At 40.1% G+C, this 25,417-nt stretch overlaps 2 protein-coding genes across 7 annotated transcripts in view; one reads left to right on the top strand and one right to left on the bottom strand.

Moving 5' to 3' along the window:
* The window catches only part of LOC148035796 (uncharacterized), a 167,564-nt gene that overhangs the window by 51,714 nt on the left and 90,433 nt on the right, over positions 1-25,417 (top strand). For all 6 annotated transcript variants that reach the window (XM_087677805.1, XM_087677808.1, XM_087677810.1 and 3 more), the window contains exon 4: positions 12,738-12,803. In XM_087677805.1, coding sequence (XP_087533931.1) covers positions 12,738-12,803 — 66 coding nt within the window. The remainder of the gene's footprint in view (positions 1-12,737; positions 12,804-25,417) is intronic.
* On the bottom strand, positions 9,840-10,963 carry LOC148035797 (uncharacterized). Its single transcript, XM_087678794.1, has 2 exons — positions 10,305-10,963; positions 9,840-9,947 (listed from the first exon to the last, which is right to left on the bottom strand). The coding sequence occupies exons 1-2, from the start codon at positions 10,884-10,886 to the stop codon at positions 9,840-9,842; spliced, it is 690 nt and encodes a 229-aa protein (XP_087534920.1). The 5' UTR covers positions 10,887-10,963.

Below are 25,417 nucleotides of genomic sequence, written 5' to 3'. Positions count from 1 at the left end.
ACAACTGTTCTTCACCTTCCAATGATTACTTCGATAGCCCACTACCCAAAGGACTATGTTTCACTCCCTTCATTGTGCAAATTTTCCACAAGTGTTGCCACCTAATTCACACAAGACATTGCAATTATCTTCTAAGCTTCAACTCCATTGTATTAGCTTTTCTTCTCATAGCATCATTCAATGCATCATCACCATGTTTTTCTTGTGTTTCTAGTTTCTCTTCTCTCTCAGTGTTTGCCATATACACTCTCTCTTACACCCTGCAAACCCTATTGTCTCCTTGTACTGCTGCTTATTTTAACATGGTATTAGAGCATATCTTTTATTTTTGACAGTTACCAATATCCTTTAGTAGGTAGAGAGTTGGTGGAAGTTTATGAGTCGTCCCATTCATGGGATGGTTGCTTTACTCCATCGTTTCTACAAGACCCCAGGCTTGTTCCATGAGCAGTATCTCATGCAACTGAAAGACAAGTTCATCGCACGTATCTTTGACGAGGAGGAGCAGCTTCAAATAGATGCAGAGATGTGCAGCTTCATGAATAACTTGGGACCATCACTTTCACGGGCGATGGCATTGCGTTCGGAGGCTACTAGTCTTCCTTTCACATGGTGGCAGAGTTATGGTCGGCAAGGTCTTCCACGTTTGACTTATTTGGCTCTATGTATCCTGTCACAGGTAACTCACTCTCTGTGCTCTCTCTCTCTCTCTTTCACTCTCTCAAGTGTAGCAATGGCAATTATCAGGCCAATGACACCTACAAATGCAGGATTGCTCAGCGGGTGCTTGTGAGCGCAATTGGAGTGCTTATTCTTTGATTCATACAAAGATCCGGAATCGCCTTAGCACTTCTCAATTGGAGAAGTTAGTGTATTGCAGGGCCCTATGTTGCCATCTTGAACAGGTTGATCCCTCACATATAAAGCTGGTGGCTGATCTGAATCATCCGATCACAGATGAGGACCAACATATTAGGGACGAGCAAGAGGAGATTTTGTGTATGCTTCATAGAGAGATGGAGGAGGTGGATAGGCGTGTGACGAGGTCACGCGCACGTGCTACCCATTCAGACTCCTCGGTGACGTGCGAATAAGGCAGTTTGTCTCATTCACACTGAGGAGGAGGAGGATCTAGGTGATACAGTCCAGGCTACAGGCCCTGTGATGGTAGAGCCAGAGTTTGACGACGATGGCAATGTCGTGGCAGATGGAGATATGCTCTCTTCAGCCTCATCATTGTCCTCTTCTGATCATGAGTTTTGCTAGAGCCTAGGCAGTGGACTGTGGGCACTAGTGACTACAGTCAGATCTAAAAATTTTGAATTTTCATATATTTCAGTTGGGTGTTTTTATTTATGACATATGTATGCTCTATTAGGAGCCATCTTGACTTGACATTTGTCACCTTGGTGGATTGTTCCTAACTTCCTTGTTAGCAATTTTACGTTGTTTGATGCAGTGTACTATGTTATATTTTGGCTCTTTATCATGTAGACTTCCTCAATGTTAGTTTGATAGTCTCAAATTTCAGTTTTCACTATTCAGTGTTATGCACATGTTAAATGTTTAATGCTTAAAGGTTTCAATTGTGATGTGACATGGTCATAAGTATTAAGTAGGGAATGTATATATCTTTATGCTTAATGTATAGTGGAAAACACCCTAAAATATCCTCTTGTTTATTATTTTTTTACAAAGATATGTATTTTTACGTACATAAAAAATTTATCCATACAGAATGACGTATAGTACGTATCTATACGTGCCGTACATTACGTATGGAACCACCTTGGCGTTAGGTAGTACCATTAAACGTCACATCTCTAGTGTCACCAACTGACACTTATGGCCAAATGAATGACATAAGTCAACAATTGACACCAGATACCACAAAGTACCTGTGAAACATAACTTATAGCAACTTTTGCCTTTGACATTCCTTGATTTTCTCAAGTCTTGGGCTCGTAAACTTACTCTAACCCTAGTTGCACCTCACATGTGCAACATTTACTTAATCATGTGATTACAGATTAATCCACATGCTAAGTGAGGTTTCAAAAATACATGTCCTCATGACAATCAAGCCGAAATGTTGGGGGCAGCTTATTGTGTGACAATATACGATGTAGCCATTTCTACCAAAGTGGATTTTTTCTTTCAGCCACACCTTTTTATTAAGGTGTGTAAGGCATAGTACACTGATGGATAATGTGCCTTTTAGTTGAAAAGGAGTTGAACTCTTGTGATATATATTCCCCCCCTCGATTGGTATGTAGTGTAATTAGCTTGCATCCACTGCCATTTTCAACCAAGTCCAAGAAGGTTTTAAAGCATGCAAACACTTCTAATTTGTGCCTCAAAGCATATGCCTAAGAATGGCGAGTTATGTCATCAACGAAGGTAAGAAAATACAAGTATACTTTGATTGATTTGACACACATGGGTCCATAAATATCACTATGCATAAGTTGTAATTTCTAATCAACACTCATAGATCCACCTTTGGAAAATGAAGCACGATGCATTTTGCGAAGTGCACAACTTTCATATACATTGTGAGTAGATATTTTTAACGGAGAGAGATTAAGCATCATATTTTGACTTTTTAGGTGAAGCAAACTGCCATAATTAAGATGACCAAACCAAGCATTCCATAACTCAGTATTATCCACAATGGTGGCATGAACGCGTAATGCATCCTCTAATGCTCTCCTCTTATATAAATCAACTTGATGTTCTCTTTGTTTCGATAACTGGCTATAAATGCTTGATTGTCCGTACTTACATTAGAGCGATTCGGCCTTGATTTCTCTTCTTGCAACAATTGTGATATCAATGCATCAAATGTGTATGCATTAGCATCTCCTTTTGCAAGTAAACAAAGCGTAGTGGCAAAACTCTGATAAGGATTAGATAGACCAACCAAGGCTGTAGATACAAGAGAGGCATTGAAAATTATTTCCTCAATATTAGCAAGTTGCTCTATCTCCAATTGACACATGCAATGTATGCATCCATAGAATCACCCTCTGTCATGTGCTCCATCTCCAATTGCTTATGCAAATAGGCTACATGAGCCTCACTGCACAGCTTATATACGAAGCAAGCTTATCCCAAGCATCCTTGGTCACTGTGCATGACCGAATATGTGGGATAACCGTCTCTTGCACGAAAGTGCAATCAAAGCATGAGCTTGGGGATCACGCCCATCCCATCTTTACTAATCTACTGTGGGAGATGTAGGAGTTGGAGTGGAAGATACATTGTTGATAGTCAATGAGCTAGAAAAACTTGTAGCATTTTGTGTAATCTAGCTTGAAGCCCCTACCTCTGAACCACATATATACTCCCAAAGCTGCTTGGTAGCAAGAGCATGCTTCATCATGTATTCCATATGGATAATTAGTACCATTCAATTTGTTCAAGTCCCCAAACATGTTGAACAAATCATTTTTCCATACCATTTCTTGCTGAAATTTTTGGTTTTTTGTGACCACCTACTGTCCAAAGCATAAATGCAAGTGTAGTGCAAAAAAAACAAAGAAAAGACAAAAAAAATCTCAAATTTTTGGAAAATTGATGGCATTGATGAAGAAACTACAGCTAAAAGGGCTCTTTGGTTTATCTATTCTTCCCAACTAGTGATGTTTAGTTCTAGTTCGTGATCTATGTTAGCCTTCTTTCGCAAGTGTTTCCTGAAGTTTTATTTTGGTCTTCCAATACTCCTACTTGAGGAGTTCTTCATTTGATATCTGGTTTTTTCAAGTTTGATTTTGTTTTCAATTCAAGAATGTTAGATTGTCTCTTTTTAATGTGAGAATCCTTGTTAACTTATTCAAAAAATTCTCCTTAACCCAACTTATGCAATTGGTGTAAGTGTCTTGTGCGCAAACATGCTTTCACTTTTCACAAACAATGTGTTGCAATGCTAACTTTGTGGATTACATGCAAGTCATGCTCAATTAGGCTTTTCACTTTCCAATCAAATGTGGCACAAATAAACTTTTTTCACACAATGCACTATGGCTTTTTCTTTTTGGTTTTAGGCACAATGCTGCCTCAATTTGATTATGATACCTTTGGTCCTTGTGTTACAAATGCAAAATTTCCTTGGTCTAATGCTTAGAATGATGGTCCTAATTGTAGAATTTTATGCTAGTTAATGATGTCCTAGCTAGAGTTTATGTACCAATGAATCCTAAAGTGTGGGGCGCTTGGATTATCCGAACTCCAATTTTGCAACTAGTTTGAGTGATAAACATGATTAAGTACATCATGAGAGTTGTTGGAGTAGACTAGGGTTTCATGGTTTCTAAGAAATTCCTAAGCCACTATATGCAGTGGTTTTGTGGTCCTAGTATGCAACTATATGCAAAGTGGATGGACAACGATCAAATGATCCTAACTACAATTGGCACTATGGTTCCAAGTGTGGCTCTTTTAGCAAAGTTTTAGATAAGTGTGGACATGCGACCAAGGTTTTTGTGCACGAATATTGATGTAGGTGTAATTGGTCTTAATGTCAATGAATTTGCAAAAATTTGATAAAAGCCCAAATTTACTTGGTAAAATTTGAGCTTGAATGTGAGAAGCCTCAAATTTTTGCACAGAATTGAGCAAAATCTGAGCTTGAATTGCAATCCCCAAAATTTTGGTGAGATTTTGATTTTTTTGGCAAAAGTTCCAAAATTCTTGAAGAAAATTGTGGAATTAAGATTTGATATTAAATCCCTAAAATTAGTGCTTAATAGTGGCACTGCACGTGAATAGGAGTAATTTTAAGTAGCTTAATGTAATTAAGGCTTGGGGGGCAATATGGAAATGTTCAAAGGTGAAACCATGGCTTCCTTCTCCTTGGATAGGGTGGTAAATAATGTGATTAAGTACTAACTATAACAAGCGTAAAATTCATATAAATTGAAAATACACACTTTATCACTTAAATTTTGGACATTGGACATCCCATTTGCCACAAAATTGGCACCCCTTATGGTTTTCTTTATCTTATGTTGCAAATGGAAGGAGTAGAATTGAGATTGTTTGATCTCCTTCGCTAACCCAAGTGCCTCGGTATCAAAATTGATCGGTAAGCCTCCAAACCAATTTGCCCCTTGGTTTGCTTGGGGATTGGCTTTCATCTTGCTCCTTGAAAGACAAAATTCAGCCCTAAATCTTATATTGGTTGACCAACCTCTTGAATTTCCTTGAAATTCCTTAAAGCTGTTGGAAATCAAGCCCTAGGCTCTTAATTTTGAACACACATCCCCAGGTGGCTGTCAAATCCCAAATTTTGCCTGTAAATTAGGGTTTACAATAGAGATTGACTGAAATCTCTTTCTTTGATGGCTCAAACGGTTGGAAAATGCCGAGATAACTTCAGAATTGGTTGGGAAATGAGAGAGAATGCTGTAGAGAGAGAAATTTCAGAGTTTTCGTTGTGAGAAACATTGAAAAACTGTTGTTGCCTTGCTCAAACAGCCATGGAAGTTGTCACCTATAGCTTAGGACCACCAAAAAAACTACTGTTACATGCTATAGGGCTGTTCTCTGGTGGTTGCAAATCACATTAACAATCTCTCTTTGCTCTTTAACACCCTCCTTTCTCACAATGGTTGGAATAGACTACCACTAGCCCCTAAAAATGTTTTTTTCACTTGTGTAGGCAAGTTTTGCCAAGTGGCAACCTTTTAATCCCGCTTTTAGGATTATCCAACTTGTTAAAATAATTTTTAAAATATTAATTTTAAAAATTAATTTAATAAATATTATAAAAATTGCTTTGGCACCTACTGCATCCTCAGGGTCCTTGGCCTGGTACCATAAAATAATTGCCATATGTATCACATGTGCTGACAACCTTGCACATTTAATTAATATGTTAATCAAATGTTATTGGCAAGATTAGAGGATCTCAAAATTTTGCGTTCCTGTGATAGACCTTCTCCCTTGAAATCCTGTCCTCGTTTGAATTGCATTGCATTGTGTCAAAAGAAAAGCATACTACATTGAAAGTTCCATAAGGCATCATAGTCATAATATTAACCACTATTGTCCAACTATGCCACATGCCCCAAACCTTTTTGAAAATTTCGAGGCAGCATAAATATAAAATAATATTGAGATACAGTCCAAAACTATTTCTTAATTGTTTTGACTTCAGAACTATAGTAAAGCATATTCTCAGCATAAACCATGGCTGAATTTATCAATGGCATTTACTAACATACTACTGTCTACAGAACTGGCCATAAATCATTGAAAACTAAGCATAATTTGATCACTTTTTGATCTAAGAACTGATTACAAACTGCTGCAAATGTGACCCCAAACTGATCACAAACTCATTGCAAAAATTGACCAACAATCAATGCAAAGATTGATACAAAATAGATCCCAAAAGTGACCATAAGTGGTTCTCAAATTGATAAAAAATTGAGCTGAAACTGATCAGAATTTTTATCTCAAAAGTGAGGCAAAGTTCATGCCAAACTCCTCATAAGTTGATGCAAAAGTATAGTTCCAGTGTGCAGGTGGAACGCATACTCATCTGCATACATCTCACAGTGACTAGTGTACTAAGCATAGAGAGAGAGTCAACACTTGTCTTAGAATCTAGAGAGAGAGATCATATCAAGCATAATTCATGAAATTAGACTCTAGAGACATAATAATCAAGTTTCAACAATAATAAAGATTCAAAACATTGTAACCAGCAATGGATTGTCGCATCCATAATTCAACATTCTAATCAACAATGTTGCATAAGTCCAACTGGCAACAAGTGTTCATTGCAAAAACACAAAATATGCACTAAACTTTAAAGCCTAAATAGTAAAGATCCAAGTTACAAGAGCTCCAATTTCCAAGTCAATACTCTTAAGTTCCAAAAGGCTAGCTACTAAGTGCTCTGATTCATGGAAGATGGCTCCACTGTGCCGGAATGCTCATCCTGCTGAATAACATCCTGCCCATCATTATCACCATCATCATCATCGTCATCTTTTCCCCAATATATAAAAGAATCAGCCTTTGGAACTGATGTACAAGCTAGCAAGCGAAGATTGGAGCTCACATAAACTAGGTCATTCGTCTTCATTGTACCAAGACGATTTCTCTTCTTTGTGTGAATGTGATTGAATGAGCTCCATAGTTGCTCTAAACAAGAAGAGCTAATTGTTTGGCTAAGAATACGAATAGCCAAACTCTGCAACTCGGGAGCTTTTGCCCCATAGTCCTCCCACCATAAAGCAGCCCCAATATTTGTCCTGTCCTCTAGTGCATCCTCTGTATCAAACATCCCTAATGTTTGCCGATATACAGAGAGCTGATTTTTAATTTTGCGTTGCATTTCACGGCTGGGGTAAAGCCTTGCAAGCAATGTGTTCCAAGCCTTGACCACCTCAAGGTCTCTTTCTTGCATCTTTCCTTGAAACTCAGGATCAAGCACATATGCTGCAGCATGCATAGGAGAGTCATACTCATTCCATCTGCTGATGCATAACTCCTTGATCTGCTCATACCTATCTGCATTTGGTTCCAAACTCTCCAACCTCTCAATCATGCGATCCATACCTTCATAGATCTTCCCAATGCATGGATCCATGCCGTCTGCAAGCCTCAACATGTGGATAATAGGATCAACCATTTGGTTGGTGCGATTAACCTCATCCCAAAAATCTCTATCAGAAACATATGCATTACATAACACAGCAGTAGCAGTGGCAGCCCCAGTCCAATTTTCATACTCATCACTAGCAAATAGCTCCCGAATTGCACCTTTGCAATAGTGCAATCGACCAAGCATAAGAAAGTTATATGCAAGTCGTGTATCCGAGTATTTCAGAAGTTCTTTGTCACTTCTCTTGCGAAACTCAGCATGCAAGTACTGATGATTACATATAAATGTGATAATCTTGTTGCCTTTCGCAACAAGAGATGCAATCCATGGCAAGTCCCCAATATCCTTCAACAAGTTATTCAAGCAATGCGCCATGCATGGACTAAAGGTGATATATGGATACATTGCCATTAAAATGTTTCCTGCTGCCCTGTTTGTAGGTTCACCATCTGCCACAAACTGCACTACATTTTTTGCCCCAACAGCCTGCAGTGCCTCGCACCACTCGGATGCCAATACATCTGTACTCTTTCTAGTCTCTGAAGCATCATGACTACCAATGAAGTATACATCTCCACGAGAATATGCAACAACACCATGTATGGACCTATGGCGTGTGTCACTCCATCCATCTACTATCAATGTCACTCCATTTCTTGCCCATTGATTGCGAATATTTGCTATTGCAATCTCTATGGCTACTTTCTCCTTTTGAAGCAATGTAGTCCTGATAGTTTCTGATGAAGGGGGCTTATATGTGGGTCCATACTCTGCAATCTTTGTCACCATATTTAAAAAATAAGGTGACCTGGCTGATTTGAATGCAATATGGTCATGGTAAAATCTTTTTTCTTTGGTCCCCATGAAGTGTGCAATGAACTCTGTTTAACACCACGACCTGTTGCCATTGATGGCCCACGAGAAGGCTGCGTAGCCACTAATCCTGGTGGTCTTCTGCATGAAGCACCATGCCCTGCTGGCCTTGGAGTCCATGTTGTTGGATCCACTGCTATATTTGGTGTCTTCCTGGCATGTGTTCCCCATAGAAGTGGCTATGCGGTCAAGTAACTCCTGCCTTTTCTCAATTGATACATTGGTGCAAAAACGCACCTCTTTCCCCTCCTCATGTAGAAGATGGGCTCTCACTTTATCAGCCCCACTAGTGCGAGCATAAGGGCAAAGTTTGCATTTCCAAGGGCGAGCCCCTCCACCTCTCAATGGCACCCCTGCATCTACCTCATCCCACCATGACCAAGTAGTGCTTCGACTTTGTCCAGTTGTTGACGAAGTACCTGCTGAGGATGATGAAGATCCCATAGATGTCAATGCTGCCATCTATATAGAAGTGACAAATAATCAGTAAACTGTAAACTTCAATGAAATTAGTAATTACAGAAATTTGCAGCCAACATTTCAACATCCATGTGTCAAAGTTCAATGAAATTGCAAAAATTTCAACCAAAGTGTACCGTGTGCCGCACGCGACATAGGCGGGAGACTCAGAGGCAGGTGGGAGAGTCAGATGGGCAGAAGTAGGCACGCCCACGGCCTTGGCGAGGTAGGTGTGGCACGCCGAGCAGCCTGCAGGTGAGTGAAGCAGGAGCAGGCGGAGGAGCAGGAGCAGGCGGGGCAGGTGCAGGAGCGGGAGCGGGAGCGGGAGCAGGAGGGGTAGGAGCAGGCGGGCGCGTGGAACGGCAGGCGACAGGCGGGCGTAGCGGCAGGCCGCAGGCGACAGGAGACAGGCGGGGGTGCGTGGAGCGACAGGCCGCAGGCGACAGGCGGGGGCGCGTGGAGCGACAAGCCGCAGGCGACAGGCGAGCGTGTGGCGGCAGGTGACAGGCGACAGGCGGGCCACTAGGGGGAGCGGGCAATAGGCCAAATGTCGAGACAGGAGACCTTTTTTTTAAAATTAAAAAATTACATGGCTGGAACGGCCGTTCCAAACAGGGAACGGCCAGGGAACGGGATGGAACGGGCCAGGGAATGGGCTGGAACGGGCCAGGGAACGGGCTGGAACGTTTCGCCAGTGTTTCCTGGGCTCGTACCTCCCGGAATGCGTTAATCCGTTCCTATGCGCCGGAACGGGCGTTCCCTGTTTCTATGTTCTGAAGTGTTATGTTGTCGTTTCAAACTACAATTTTTGTAAACAAGTCACCAACTTTATTTGACTTGGCCTCACATCAGCAATCCTCAAAGCAAACCACGAGTATCCCAATGTCCTTCATCCCATGGTTAACAGTGAAGACAAGGAATTACCTGCTTTTTCCATCAACCCTCTACTTGGCATAAATGTCATATCAATTCCAATCTTCTTCTGGAAAGAAATTACCTGAAAGAACATTGACAGAGATCTTTCTTATAACCAAAATTTGAAGAAGTATCCTATCATAAGGTTAACTTACACAAATCCGAATCTCATATGCACAACTTCCCAAACTACCCAAACAATTATTAGTTTCCACAGACACGTAAAAATACTGTGTATGAATTGCCAATCAGACACAACTAGTGTTAACTTAAAACTTCATCTACGATGCATACTTAATAATCAAAACAAGGATGCCTTTGAAATGCAATAAATCACATGAAGGCTTTCCAGAAAACTTCACTTCTGTGAGAGTCTATTCAACATACAACAAATTGCAAAATGATAATGATGAGTTTCAATCAAAATAAAAGCAGGCACCTCATGTCGTAAATTCTGAAATTTGTCCCAGTACCCATCAGGCTTCCGTGATTTATATACTAGTGAAAGTTTCATCCTCGCAGCAACAGTTTGAAATCCACCCATATCTGTTATAGCCTTTTCAAGATCAATACGCCCACATTCCCGCAAAAAACTTCTTGTTGGCATGAATCCTTCCTTCCCATTGGAAGCTATAAAGTTCTTGATCTCACATTCCAACACTCCAAAGTTATCCATTAATCCTTTTATGGGTGGATGTCTGCTCCTCCTTTTCTTCTTTGAGAGCTCAGAGTAGTTCTTCCCAATGATTGGAAATCTTCTTGTTGGCACAACTCGTTCCTTCCCATGGAAACCCACTGAACTCTTTAACACAAGTTCTGGTCCTCCAAACTCTTCTCTTATAGGTGCCTGTCTGCCTCTCCTTTTCTTCTTGAGAAGCTCATGAGTTTCCTCATCAATAATCGAATCTGATTTGTTTTCCCCTGATGATGTATCAACTAAACATTCTAGAGCAATTAGGCTTCCCTCCAGACTTGCTGTGTCCTTAACCTCACCTTTAAGGCCATTTTCTTCTGGATTCATGCCTGATTCTAAGCTCCTTGCAAGGCTCTCAACTCTATCACGAAATGCACACAAATTTGATGGAAGATCCTCGTAAATGACCTGTTTATCAAATACCAAGAAGCACACTGGATTAAACAGCACACAAATACGGTGCAATATCAGGAAACAAGTAATTTGGAACATTATCTTTAATATGACATAATCAGCCAGCCAACAATATGATGCCATACAATAAATTTGTTTATCAAACTATTTTGATGCACTCAAATTGAAAACCAAGTGCAGATTAGACAAGTGTATCTGCACCAAACTGTAAGTCCTTGATGATAGGAGAAAACTTTATTTGGGTAACAGCTCAAAGTAGACTATGTGTATCAAGATCATTGACCTGAAGTATTGGTTGGACGACACCCTACATTCACGTGGTGCATTTGAGGCTGGTTTCTTGGCCACTCAAACACTTGACTGCTACTCCTCTTTGGAAGAGTCACAAAGGATGAAACGCCCAAACAGATTGAGTTGCAAGGTATCCTATTTGCACATCCAAACAATGCCAGCAAATGCTTGCTGCTCTCTTGCACCAATACTTGGAGGTGTTAAGCTACCAAAAATTTAGCCTAAATCAATCTCATAACACTTGGGTAATTTCTTCAGCTCCCATGTAGCCCCAGAACACAAATATAGAAAATTAACTCAAAAAGATGAGATTCTAGAACTTTGCTAAGACAGATGGCTCAAAAACTTCTATAAAATAGGGCACCGAGCACATGTCCGTTCCATCCTTGATCTTTATCATCCAAGAAACCTTATTCTTAATCGAATTCCTACTGCCGAGGATTTTACACAAGGACCAATATGACTTTGTACATAGCAAGCATATATATGAAGTCATCCTTAACCTAGTTCCCTTTGTGGACTTACCCCCTTGAAACATTGGTGATTTATTGCTTATCAACATGGATATGGAAAAGGTTTATTATCGAGTGACATGGAACTTTGTGTTAACCGCCCTAAAGGCTATGGGCTTCAAAGCTTCTTTTTGTAGGTTGCTGGAGGGCTTATTCACTAATGTGATTGTTGATGTATGTATTAATGGTAGTACTTATAGCTTCCAATTAAGGATATCAATGAGACACGATAGCCCATCAGCCTCACTTCTTTTCTCTATCGTCATTGACACACATTACTAAGAATGATTCATCTTAGGATGCAATAAGAAGCCCTCAATGGACTACCTTTCCCTTATGGGTCCTCCTTTTTGCACAAATGTTCAAGGGTGATAACAAAAGAAAATTTTGACCAATTGCTATATATCTATGAGACGTCCCACATGTTTCAAGCTCAATCATTAGCATTAGAAGACAGAAGTGCTACAACTTGCCCTTAACAATGAAAAGTTATGGATCATATAATACATGTTCAAGATGATGAAGCATGGCCAAGATTTTGAATATCTTGTATTCCCTATGGGGTATCTTCCTAACACCAAACAAAGATTACAATGGGTGGTGGAAAAGGTAGAACTCAAGCTAAAGAAGTATAGGGAGCTACTAGCAAGTCCCGTGATCCATTAGAGTAGGAAATACTCTTCTTCTCGTACTCTCTGCCCCAGTCCTAGAGACATGGGAGTTTTTACCTTGCATATTGCGTTTGCTGCATTGAGGAATGTATCTATTCATTCATTATTCAAATTTCATATTGGCTGCTTATTGTCTTTGCATTAACCCTAACCCTAGCTATGTTTCATAATCAATCTGTGTTTGTTGTACGGTTGTGTTTGTATTCTATCGATGAGCATTTCTTTACACCATCATCAAATTCTTGAAATTTCCCTCTTCTCTCACTATTGTCTTACAAAATTTATTACAGCACGTCCTTTTTGAGCTCAAGACCCAAAGGAAACTATATCAATGTGCCGCCAATCAATGGAGACAGGTAAATTTTTTCTCTTTCTACTCTCATCTTGTAAAGAAATCGGTTATTTTGATTGCAAAGTGAGTTCATGCATGTGAAAATGTTCACTCTTTTCATGAGGACTTAGGTTGAGAAGAAATAAATTCGTTTTGTGGTTTTGTCCAAGACGTGGGGGGGGTGGGTGCAGGGGGCGCGCTGTATTGGGTCTTCAACCCTCAAATTGCTTCAAGTATTCTTTCTTTCTATTTTCTCAAATTTGTTAAGTTTAAAAAATAAGTAACTATTATAAATGTGAGCATATGGGGCATTCGCATAGCAATAGCAATGATGGACTCTAGGGCAAAAAAACAGCTGTCTAGTGAGGAAGAAGGTGACCATACAGACTGCTCTCCTATGTTTGACAGGAACATCATAAGTGACAGCCCAAATGCAGTAGTGTGAGGTGTTGTGGAGTGGCAGGGACTGTCATGGATGGCCGGGCAGGTCCAATAGCAAAGGATTGCCAATGTAGCGCACTACAACACCTATCTCTTAATGAGGTTGTGGAGAGATGATGCAGTCATGGGTAGCAATAGGATGGCTGAAGGTTGAGGAATCATGGTCTACTCCTCCAAGAGACAATAGCTGTTTGACTCCTTCAGCTCCGCAATCTGCTCCACTGAGACACAACGACTATTGTCTACCCCCGGCTCCATAGGACTATTTCGTCACCCTCCTTGTCTTGCTCCACCAACACCAACTCCAATGTGGGCATCGAGGAGATTCTGTGTGATACCCCTCCCTCCACTCCCTCTACTACTTAGGTTCAAGAGGCCACCTCTAGGAGCTACCTAGCCTCTGTTCTATTCGAGCCCTAGATACCTTCTTCCACATCGCCTATGGCATTTTCTTCATCTTTAGATGTTTCGAAGGTCATGATCCATGAGTTTCTTGATTCCCTCTCTCTCCCTCAAAGGGGAATTCAGCGGGGAATTCATAGGGGGGCTCATCTTTCTTCTTTAGAGGGGGATCCCATTCCTTCAACTTTAGAGAGGATCCTCTCTCATCCCACAACTCTTCACACACCTTGGCAACAACCCTTCGCCTTCTTGGGGTGGTTAAAATCTCTATGCCACATCACCCATTTTCTCATCTATTTCCTCACCCTCTTTTTACCATTGACACTGAAGTTCTACAGGTTCTTCCTTTCTAGGTAGCTCCCGAGAGAGGCGGGGCAACACCTGAGAGATTTAATGGGCGCCACTCAAGACAGTCTGTGCCTATAAATACAGCTCTGACTTCACCCATTATTCATCCTGCATTCATTCCTTCCGACATGCTGTCACTCTCTTCCACATTCTTTCATCCTCTCCACTGTCGTTCACACCCCACAAGGACACTACAATTCATGGACACTTCCATCTTCCATCTCCACTTGGAAACCTTCATGATCATCATTTTGAGTCTTCATTAGGGCTGTGTTTTTAGTCCACGAAGCTTCTCCTCATCAAGTGAGAACCCTCCATACCTAGCATCACTATCTGCCTTGCATTTGGATCATCTTTCCATGAGGCCACAGGCATACTCCTAGTGACATCATCTAGCTGAGTTTGGCAATCTAGTGGCCCATTCCCTATCTAACGATCTTCACCCTCATTAGCCATCAAACATTTGGCTGTGTTTTATTGTCCATATGTCTTCCCGACATCGTTTTTGGCTCTAGCAAGTAGCTGCTATCAGAGGAGGCTGCATTTTGCAGTTCTTGCTCCATCTCGAGTCAATTTCCTCCAGAGTATGTGTCATTAGCCAGTGATCCTCTTCTTCAACTCCAACGGCACCAAAGGACTGTGTTTCGCTCCCTCAACAATTGTCCTTAGAGGATTGTGTTTCACTCCATCTATCCTTACATCCTAACTACCGTTGAACAAAATAAAAACCTCTATTCAATTAGCTCAAATAATGAAGGCAATCAGCCCACTCAATAAAGTGGCTCATTTACGTGGTTCGAATCTGTCATTGCCCAAAATCCAACGTTGCCTTAGTTTCTATTGATTTCAAATAAAATGATCAATTACCATGCTTAACCTTTTCGGTCAAAAGGACATTGCTTTGTGCTACATATTTTGCCCAGACAGTTGTAGCATCATACACATGATTGTAACTCATGGTCTCATAGGTCATTTTGGCCTTTTGTAGACGTTAATATATCATTTCGTTTTTCACTCCCTTAACAAAGCAGATTCCCTACAGATGTTCTTGCCTAACCAAGCAAGACAGTGCAATGATCTTGAGAGCTTCTCGGCTTCACTCTATCAGCCTAATTCACTTAGCATGATTCAATGATTCATAGTTCTTCTTCTTCTTCTTCTTCTTCTTCTTCTTCTTCTATGTTTTCTCTGAGTTTCTTCTTCTCTTAGTGTTTTCCGTACACTATGTTCTACCAGCAAACCCTATTGTCTCTCATTCTAGCACATGGCCAACCATGACCTCCAATAGTCATAAGAAGCGTGGGATCTCTAGCTTGATTGATATTATAGTATTAGCTGACAAATTCAAAAGGAAGCCTTCACATGGGCCCTTGTGGAAAAGGTTGGTTAGAAGGGCCGCTAGTGTTAGAGATGTAGTCATCCCTTGGACTAGCATTGTCATGCTACAGTTGTACAGTTACTTCTCTCGGGCACAATTACGCATTGTCTATCAATTTTTGCGCATCTTTAGCAGTCACCACAAGTAAGCACCTTTTCCCGGGCAGGTCAGCAAATAATTCACAGGCAGGCAGCAATGCCGCGTGACACAACAAATCAGATCGCTAATTTTTTGGCATTATTTTACGTGCATTCAACTAGTTTGGCTAGTTGGCCAATTTTGGCAGCTAGTCGGCCAGATTTAGCTCGTCATTGGGACTCAAAGTCCACATCTAAACCTCTAGAGACACTTCCGTTGGAGTGCAAGAGAGAGAGAAAAGAGCGGATGCTGGCATTGAGTTTATCCCAATGAGCTTGTACCTTTAGCAACTTAGCTTTATCATCTGTAGAAAGCTTGGAGGCATCACAGGCTATAGGATGGTCTATAGCCTCCATCACAAGCTCCACCGAATCATATGACTCTAGGATGGCAAGCATCATTACTCACTAGATATAGTAATTCTTCCCATCAAGCTTTTGATTTGAAAGAAGAGCCGGTAACACAAGGACCCTATGGTCCATAATAGCGTGAAACTCCACGTTGATCTTGGAAGACATTGTCATGTGAATTATCTACACAAAAACAAGGGCAGCCCCCCTTTGACTCCACACACGGTGCCTGCTAGGGCTTCCTTTGCTAGTCCCCAATGAGTTTCAACCGCTTGACGTAATGAAAACTCAAAATCTTCTCCAAAAGGCTGTAAACACAGCCTTTTCTCCTTGATCGACAGTCCGAAGAAATGTCATGTTCAGGTCTGCCCACAATCAAAATCAGCCCTTCCACCTTGCTCTGATACCATGCTAGAGTGCAGCGAATGTGGAAGTGTATGGACAAGACTGAAAGAGAATGAGCATGAGAGAAAAGGGAGAGAGAAAAGAGGCGGTAGAACACAGAAATCTGCAGTCAGTGAATCTGAAATGAAGAGGGCAGATATGCGAATGGGCTGTCGAAGTATCTACTCGAGCTGGTCTCTCTCAACACCAAAAACAACAAGGGAGTGTGGGCTGGCAGATTGTTGAATATAAGTAGCAGTAGAATAGTCATCCATCATGTCAATAAGCTTCAACAATTGCAAATGTACATCTAGAGCACATGGAAGGTAATTACCTCGAAGGACATGGTAATAACTCTTCTTGCATAGTTAGCACCCCAATTCAATGCATTCTATTCCACCTTGATTGCTTCAAGGCGGACTGAGACCCTTAAGTAGGAGGAATTGGTTTTGATGGTCTTGTACCAAGAGAAACAACCCAAAGGTTAGAACGCTCCCAAGTCAAAGGCTTTACCCTGTCAATCTTTCCAACAAGGATGAGAAGTCCAAGTAAGATAAAAGCCAAGGTATCTACTTTGCATCGGTAGCAAGGCAAATCATTGGAAGAAGGATCTCCCAAACAAGGGCAAGAAGGACACCAAGAAGGAGAAGACTACAAAATACTTAGGAGCAGTGGTTGGTCCTTTATTGGCCCCCTTTCTCCATTTGGAGGTGATTGAGGATGTTCCTCCGATGGCCCATTGATGCAATGATGTTGGCCTCACAATCTTGTAAGTGGATAGTAGATAGTGACGCTTCTTGCCACATGACACCTTCTTTAGATGGTATTGCCCATATGCATCTGATGCATGGACAAATTCTTATAGGTGACAACTCTTCAATCTTGATCAAAGGAAGAGGTGATATGTAGCTAATTCTAGATGGGCAAGGTGGTGCCTACACATCAGAGGTACTCTATGTGTCGGTTTAGGGTATCATCTTCTTTCACTGAGCAAGATTTGTGCTATTGGTTTGAAAATCAAGTTTTACGAGGACTCTTCTCACGTTCTTAATGGGGTATCTCCAGAAGTTCTTTGTACAGGTCCTCAAGAGAATGGAGTCCACAAGATGTGGACTTCATTTGCTTTTTCTTCTCTTCTTCTTTCTTCTCAAACAAGATGGCTCTAGACCATTGTGCAAAGACTCTCTTTCACATAAGGTTAAATAATGAAAAGAGCATAAAAAGTCACCGCAGACAAGTATGCTCTCTCTCTCTCTTTCTCTCTCTCACACACACACACACATCAAATCTCTCAATTTCTCCCTTCTATCACTTATTTTTCAGGATAATAGACCTGTAAATTGATTTTTAGCCCCTCTTTTGAGGGACTTCTACCGTCCAATTACATAGACCTCATGTGACATACAAGTCAAGACTCAACCAATGTTCTAGGATTACACATGGCTTCTCCTCACAATGGGATCCTTACAACTTAGAGTCCCATGGATCATTGGTGGCACTTTACGAGGGCGTAGCATTGAACATATCTAACAAGAAATGCATTTTTCTTGGCTATGGAAAGACAGATGAAATTAGCTATTCCTCATGGGATCCTAAATCTCGAAGGATAAAATGTAGCTAGGATGTAATACTTAATGAGGATATGATGAATAAGAAACCTATCAAAATAGTTAAAATCTACAAAAAGTGGTATTTTAAGAGAATGGGCAGCCAGCACATGAGCAGATTGTATGACCTATTCCACATGATGCTCGCTATGGACAGCTTGCTAATGTTGAGGTGAGAGGATAGTGAACAACCTCATGTCTTATAGGATAGATAGGTCGGATAGCCAGAGGCCCGTATTGAGCGAGGTTTACACTCCATCTCTAGACTATACCATGGTCATAGATTATGGCAAGACTTCTTTGTTATATTGATTCTATGACTAGGGATGAAAATCATAAGTGGTAGAAGGCTATATAGTCTCAAGGATAGATTCTTTGAAAAAGTATGCTACATGAGAGTTAGTTCCTTTGCCTTAGCCTAAAATATGCATTGCTATGTAAAGTGGATCTACAAGGTATCTCCATCTAATACATTTACCTAAGTACAAGGCAATTTTGGTGGCCAAAGGATTTAAGAAAGAGAAGGGGATTGACTTTGATGAGATCTTCTCAGCAATGGTCAAGATGACCACTCTTCGTACAATCCTTGCTTTGCTTGCTAAAGAGAATATGGAGTTCCCTTAGGTGGATGTGAAGATTGCTTTTTGCATGAGGATATTTAGATACAATAGTCAAAGGGATTTGTTATGGAAGGCAAGGATCAATCGGTGTGTAAGTTGCATAAGAGCTTACATGATTCGAAACAAGCTCCAGAGAATGATATCATAAGTTTAATGCCTTTATGTGGTCTCATAGGTACACTGTAAGTGAGACCAACTATTACTACTTACATCCTAGAAAGGCTACATATTGGCACATCATATAGTCTGTAAGCATATCCATGTAAATCACCAAGTCTAGTAAATCATATAGTCTGTAAGCATATCCTAGATGTTCATTGCTTGTAGTGCAAAAAGTAAAGGGTACTCCTTGTGCCAACCCTTCACCAACAAGATTTTTGTTAGTAGAGATGCATTTGCTAAGCATGCTAGTCAGGCCTTCATGGAATGCACGTTTGACTATTTGACTATGGACAAGGATATGGACATGTTTGATTGTTTGTATTGCCTTTATTTCAGCAAAGTGCACGTGATTTTGGTCAATTTTAGCAACCTATTCAAGGTTTACAGCAACAAAATCAGTAGCAAACACATACTAAACAGCAGCCTGGTTTTCAACATATTGATCAAGGCATTGTTGATTATGAAGTGGCCAATGAGAGGGACTACTATTAAGGAAGCTAAAGCAGTCCCTAGGTGGCTGTTAGATGCATTACAAGACAGCAAATGATCCTTCCACTTCCTGGTAGAACTAGACCAGCCACTTGCTATGCACAAGGTAACTTGGTTGCATAGGCACTCGTACCTACTACATGCAATGAGGATCTTGTCTCTTTACATGATGCTTTATAGAATGAACATTGGATGGCAGCTATGTAATCAGAGATATACTCTATTCATAAAAATGGCAAATCGGTGTTTGATGTGATAGTTCTTGGCCACTTGCACTACTATCTTGGCATACAATTTACTTGGTAAAATTTGAGCTTGAATGTGAGAAGCCTCAAATTTTTGCACAGAATTGAGCAAAATCTGAGCTTGAATTGCAATCCCCAAAATTTTGGTGAGATTTTGATTTTTTGGCAAAAGTTCCAAAATTCTTGAAGAAAATTGTGGAATTAAGATTTGATATTAAATCCCTAAAATTAGTGCTTGACAGTGGCACTGCATGTGAATAGGAGTAATTTTAAGTAGCTTAATGTAATTAAGGCTTGGGGGGCAATATGGAAATGTTCAAAGGTGAAACCATGGCTTCCTTCTCCTTGGATAGGGTGGTAAATAATGTGATTAAGTACTAACTATAACAAGCATAAAATTCATATAAACTGAAAATACACACTTTACCACTTTAATTTTGGACATTGGACATCCCATTTGCCCCAAAATTGGCACCCCTTATGGTTTTCTTTATCTTATGTTGCAAATGGAAGGAGTAGAATTGAGATTGTTTGATCTCCTTCACTAACCCAAGTGCCTCGGTATCAAAATTGATCGGTAAGCCTCCAAACCAATTTGCCCCTTGGTTTGCTTGGGGATTGGCTTTTATCTTGCTCCTTGAAAGACAAAATTTAGCCCTAAATCTTATATTGGTTGACCAACCTCTTGAATTTCCTTGAAATTCCTTTAAGCTGTTGGAAATCAAGCCCTAGGCTCTTAATTTTGAGCACACATCCCCAGGTGGTTGTCAAACCCCAATTTTTACTTGTAAATTAGGGTTTACAATAGAGATTGACTGAAATCTCTTTCTTTGATGGCTCAAACGGTTGGAAAATGCTGAGATAACTTCAGAATTGGCTGGGAAATGAGAGAGAATGCTGTAGAGAGAGAAATTTCAGAGTTTCGTTGTGAGAAACATTGAAAAACTGTTGTTGCCTTGCTCAAACAGCCATGGAAGTTGTCACCTATAGCTTAGGACCACCAAAAAAACTACTGTTACATGTTATAGGGCTGTTCTCTGGTGGTTGCAAATCACATTAACAATCTCTCTTTGCTCTTTAACACCCTCCTTTCTCACAATGGTTGGAATAGACTACCACTAGCCCCTAAAAACGTTTTTTTCACTTGTGTAGGCAAGTTTTGCCAAGTGACAACCTTTTAATCCCGCTTTTAGGATTATCCAACTTGTTAAAATAATTTTTAAAATATTAATTTTAAAAATTAATTTAATAATTATTATAAAAATTGCTTTGGCACCTACTGCATCCTCAGGGTCCTTGGCCTAGTACCATAAAATAATTGCCATATGTATCACATGTGCTGACAACCTTGCACATTTAATTAATATGTTAATCAAATGTTATTGGCAAGATTAGAGGATCTCAAAATTTTGCGTTCCTGTGATAGACCTTCTCCCTTGAAATCCTGTCCTCGTTTGAATTGCATTGCATTGTGTCAAAAGAAAAGCATACTGCATTGAAAGTTCCATGAGGCATCATAGTCACAATATTAACCACTATTGTCCAACTATGCCACATGCCCCAAACCTTTTTGAAAATTTTGAGGCAGCATAAATATAAAATAATACTGAGATACAGTCCAAAACTATTTCTTAATTGTTTTGACTTCAGAACTATAGTAAAGCATATTCTCAGCATAAGCCATGGCTGAATTTATCAATGGCATTCACTAACATACTACTGTCTATAGAACTGGCCATAAATCATTGAAAACTAAGCATAATTTGATCACTTTTTGATCTAAGAACTGATCACAAACCGCTGCAAATGTGACCCCAAACTGATCACAAACTCATTGCAAAAATTGACCAACAATCAATGCAAAGATTGATACAAAATAGATCCCAAAAGTGACCATAAGTGGTTCTCAAATTGATAAAAAATTGAGCTGAAATTGATCAGAATTTTTGTCTCAAAAGTGAGGCAAAGTTCATGCCAAACTCCTCATAAGTTGATGCAAAAGTATAGTTCCAGTGTGCAGGTGAAACGCATACTCATCTGCATACATCTCACAGTGACTAGTGTACTAAGTAGTGACCCCATAGTAGACATACTGTTAGCATAGTACCTTGGATGCATGCTTAATACATCCAAGAATCCACTATATATGAGAGCTGTCCACAATTGGCAGTGGAAGTGCTACCCCCCCCCTCCGGATCGTGCTCTGTTGAAGTTGATTGAGCCCGAACTGAAGTTGGCTCTAATTGAAAGGCATCTAGGTAAAGTCGCAACAAGCGAGGATGGTCTGCCAAGTCATCCTCTTCCATCCACTTTGCATCTATTGGTGAAACAATGCTGAAGCTTCACCAAGAAGTACATGAAAACTTTACCTCTTATTTTACTTCCCTCGAAACCTCCACTAGGTTGTAGGCCTTTCTTTCCCTTAAGCATTGCGATGCTTTCTACTTCCACACTGTGCAATTCCAACTTAACTAATATGCAACATTGCATCCAGTTGACCAGCTCCTTATCTGTACTTGACATGCTAGGAGCACCAAATGCATTAGGAAACATTCTTATTTGAATACTTTGGACCATTGCAATGTGATTCTATATGGGAATTTGCATATTACCAACCATACCAAAATACATTTTCCTATATATTGCATGGATTACCAACTACATTTTTCCTCGTGAACAACACTGTGTGATGCATTTGCATTACCAACATTAATACCATGAGTCCCAAATAGAGTGGTTTGCATATATGCATTGCTAAACTTGTCACTTTATGCCCTAGCATCATGCCAATAGTGCTATACATGGGGTTATGCATATTACTAGCCATTCCTAGGTACACTGAGCCATTATTTGCTTATGCTCTCTACCCACATTTGAAACATCATGCTGTTGCATTGGCTCTTTCTTCGGTGCATGTTGTTGTATCGAAGCTCTCGAAGATGTTTTCCTCTTATTGTCTTTGCTGCCCTTCTTTAAGGGTTCAAAAAGTGCATAAATTGAGGATCATTTGTCAATTCCATAAACAATTCAATTGCTGTCCTCAAGTGATCTTTGCACTAGTCATTACATTCCTCTTCCTCTTGTTGATCATTAGCTTCAAGAGACCTAGAAGGACCCACATCTTATCCAATTCCCTCATTCTTAGCTTGCTGTCCATGCTTCATGCCTCGTCGAAGATCAAGCATTGCATTTTTTTCAACACTTTGTGAACTTCAAGATTGAGAGGCATCATCCTTGCTTGATCCCATCTCACTATTTGAAGAAATTCTTGCTGTAATGCTCAATTGAATATAATTTCAGCACTAGAGCAAAGCTTCTTGTTGTAATGCTCAGCTGAATACAATTTCAGCACTAGAGCAAAGCTTCTGGCTTTCAATTAGGTGTCTTAGACCCATCAATTCGAGGGAATTGATGGTATCCCGGCGATGGAACCATGAAATCATGGCTTCCTCCTTGGATATGGTGGTAAATAATCTGATTAAGTACTAATTACAACAAGCATAAAAATCACATAAACTGAAAATGCACACTTTACTACTTTAATCTCAAACATTGGACACCCTATTGGTCCCAAAATTGATGCCCTTTGCGGTATTTCTTTATCTTGTATTGCAAATGGAAGGAGTAGAACTGAGATACTCTAATGTCCTCCACTAATCCAAGTGCCTGTTGCTGTCAAAATTAACCAACAAGCCTCCAAACCAATTTGCCCTTTGGTTTGCTCAGGGATTGGCCTTTACCTTGCTTCTTGAAAGACAAATTCAACCCCAAATCTGACATTGGTTGGTTGGCCTCTTGAATCCCCGTGAAATTCCTCAAATTTCAGTTGCTGAGATCAAGCCCTAAGCCCTTAATTTTGAGCACACATCCCGAAGTGGCTATCAAACCTTACTTTCTGCTGTAAATTTGGGTTTATAGTAGAGATTGACCAAAATCTCTTTCTATAATGGCTCAAAATTGAAAAATGTTGACATAACTTGAAAAATGGTTGGGGAATGAGAGAGAATGCTGTAGAGAGAGAAATTTCAGAGTTTCATTGTGAGAACACTGAAAAATTGCTGTTGCCTTGCTCAAACAGTCATGGAAGCTGTCATCTATAGCTTAAGACCACCAGAAAGGCTGTTGCTTTTTCCTATATGCTGTCACCTACACTAGAAGGACCTTGAGCTGTTGTCACTTACTTTGAAGGGCTCCAAACTGTTGTCATATGCCGTAGGACTGATCTCTGGTGGTTGCAAATCACATCAACAGCCTGTCCTTGCTCTCTAACAGCCTCGTTTCTCACAATGGCTGAAATAGACTTCCACCAGCACCTAAAAACGTTTTGCCCACTTGCATGGGCAAGTTTTTGCTAAGCGGCAGCCTTCTAATCCCATTTTCCAGCATTATCTAGCTTATTAAATTAATTTTTAAAATATTAATTTTAAAAATTAATAATTATTCTATTGCTCAAAAAGTTAATTTCACTAGCCAATAATTAAATTGGCTAGACCAATTTGTCTTTCAAGTATCTCTAAGCAGTTATTGACTCTTAGATCTGTATTAATTAATTAATTAATGCCTAGTCTCTAATGTCACTATTGACATCAGTGGCCAATAAATTGGTCTAAATCGAAATCTCACATCGGTATCATCTCATACCTACCAAACATAACTTATTATAACTTTTTCCTTTGGCATGCATTTCATCCTTATGGTCCTTGGCGTGTTAGCATGAAATAACTGCCATGTGCATCACATGTGCTAACAAACTTGCACATTTGATTAATATCTTAATCAAATATTATCAGAAAGATTAGAGCATCTCAAAATTTCAAGTCCCCGTGACAAAAGGTGTCATTAAATGCACTAGTTGTGACGTGGTATAGACTCTCAAGCTTGATGGGAGCAAACAAGCGTGGCTAAGTTATCTAGTCTACGTGGTTTTAAGTGGCACACAGATGGGGCAAATGAGATTGTTAACAGGCTGTCATGGAGCTAGCATGAAGGTGAACATGTTGGGGCAAGGAGCACTTGACATTGTTGGCACATATTGTTAGGATAGGTAGCATGCAATATGGGACAGATGAGTACATGTTTACAGTTTAAGGAATGCAGCAGGTAGCTTAGCTCGAATTGAAGGTGGCACGTAGACCGAGAAGAAGGAGAGCAGTTGAGCTCAAGGCTCAATGGTGGCTATGGTAGCGCATGAGCTAAAGTGGCGGCTAAGAAGAAGTATTGCTTTGATGCTATTCTTGGGTTAGAGTTCAGCAGTATGCACACACTCACATACTTACAGTGAACAAGTGAATAGCAAGAGAAGAGATTGTTGGAAGGTCACATCCACTATGTGAGAATGATATGCAAAGTATAATCCCTAAGGTACTAAGTACCACACTCACTAACGCGTGTTCACATGGGGAGAAAACCCTTCTCCAGGTAGAAGGTAAAATATGCTCATGGATAAGAGAGCATTCACAATAGAACTTAGGAGGAATACGATAAGTGTAATAGGCGAGAGGTTCAGCCTCCATCGTGGGTACCCTACCTGACTAACGAAAAATCAAGGTGTTAAAGGCGATGCCTAAGGGTGAAGGACTTCTAGTGTCGTGTGAGAAGGCATGTGAGATACACTTAATGGATATGCAAAGGAATGTGTAGTAGAAGAAGAGAGAGGGATGGGTGGGAGTTTAAATGGATTGGTAGATGCATAGTGGGAAATATTTTTGGTTCCTTTTGGTCATTAAATGTATTGAACTGAAATGAAGAAAAAGACGATTCACCTACTTTAAAATGACCTTGAGATGAAGAAATTGAAGGAAAAGAAGGGGAAAAACTTACAGGTGGTTGAATTAATCTTTTGTACTCTTCACGTTTCTTTACGTTCATAAACAAAAGTCTATATTCTTCAAGACTAATGAACTAATATCTTGATTGTATGGTTGCTTCTTCATGAGAATCACCAAAATTTTATAGAAAAGAAAAAGTAGAATTAGAAGATTGGAAAGTATGAAATTGCATACTTGGCGTAGGAGTAAATTAGGGTGGAGATGTGAATGGCATAGATGAAAGAGGTAGAGAAGTAAATGGTGTGGA

This window comes from Lygodium microphyllum, chromosome 5 (assembly GCF_053477565.2).
Source record: "Lygodium microphyllum isolate KBCC chromosome 5, Lygodium_microphyllum_v1.1.10, whole genome shotgun sequence".
NCBI classification, from domain to species: Eukaryota; Viridiplantae; Streptophyta; class Polypodiopsida; order Schizaeales; family Lygodiaceae; genus Lygodium; species Lygodium microphyllum.
The sequence above is the reverse complement of the archived record's forward strand: the minus strand, read 5'-3'. Positions and strand labels throughout refer to the sequence as shown.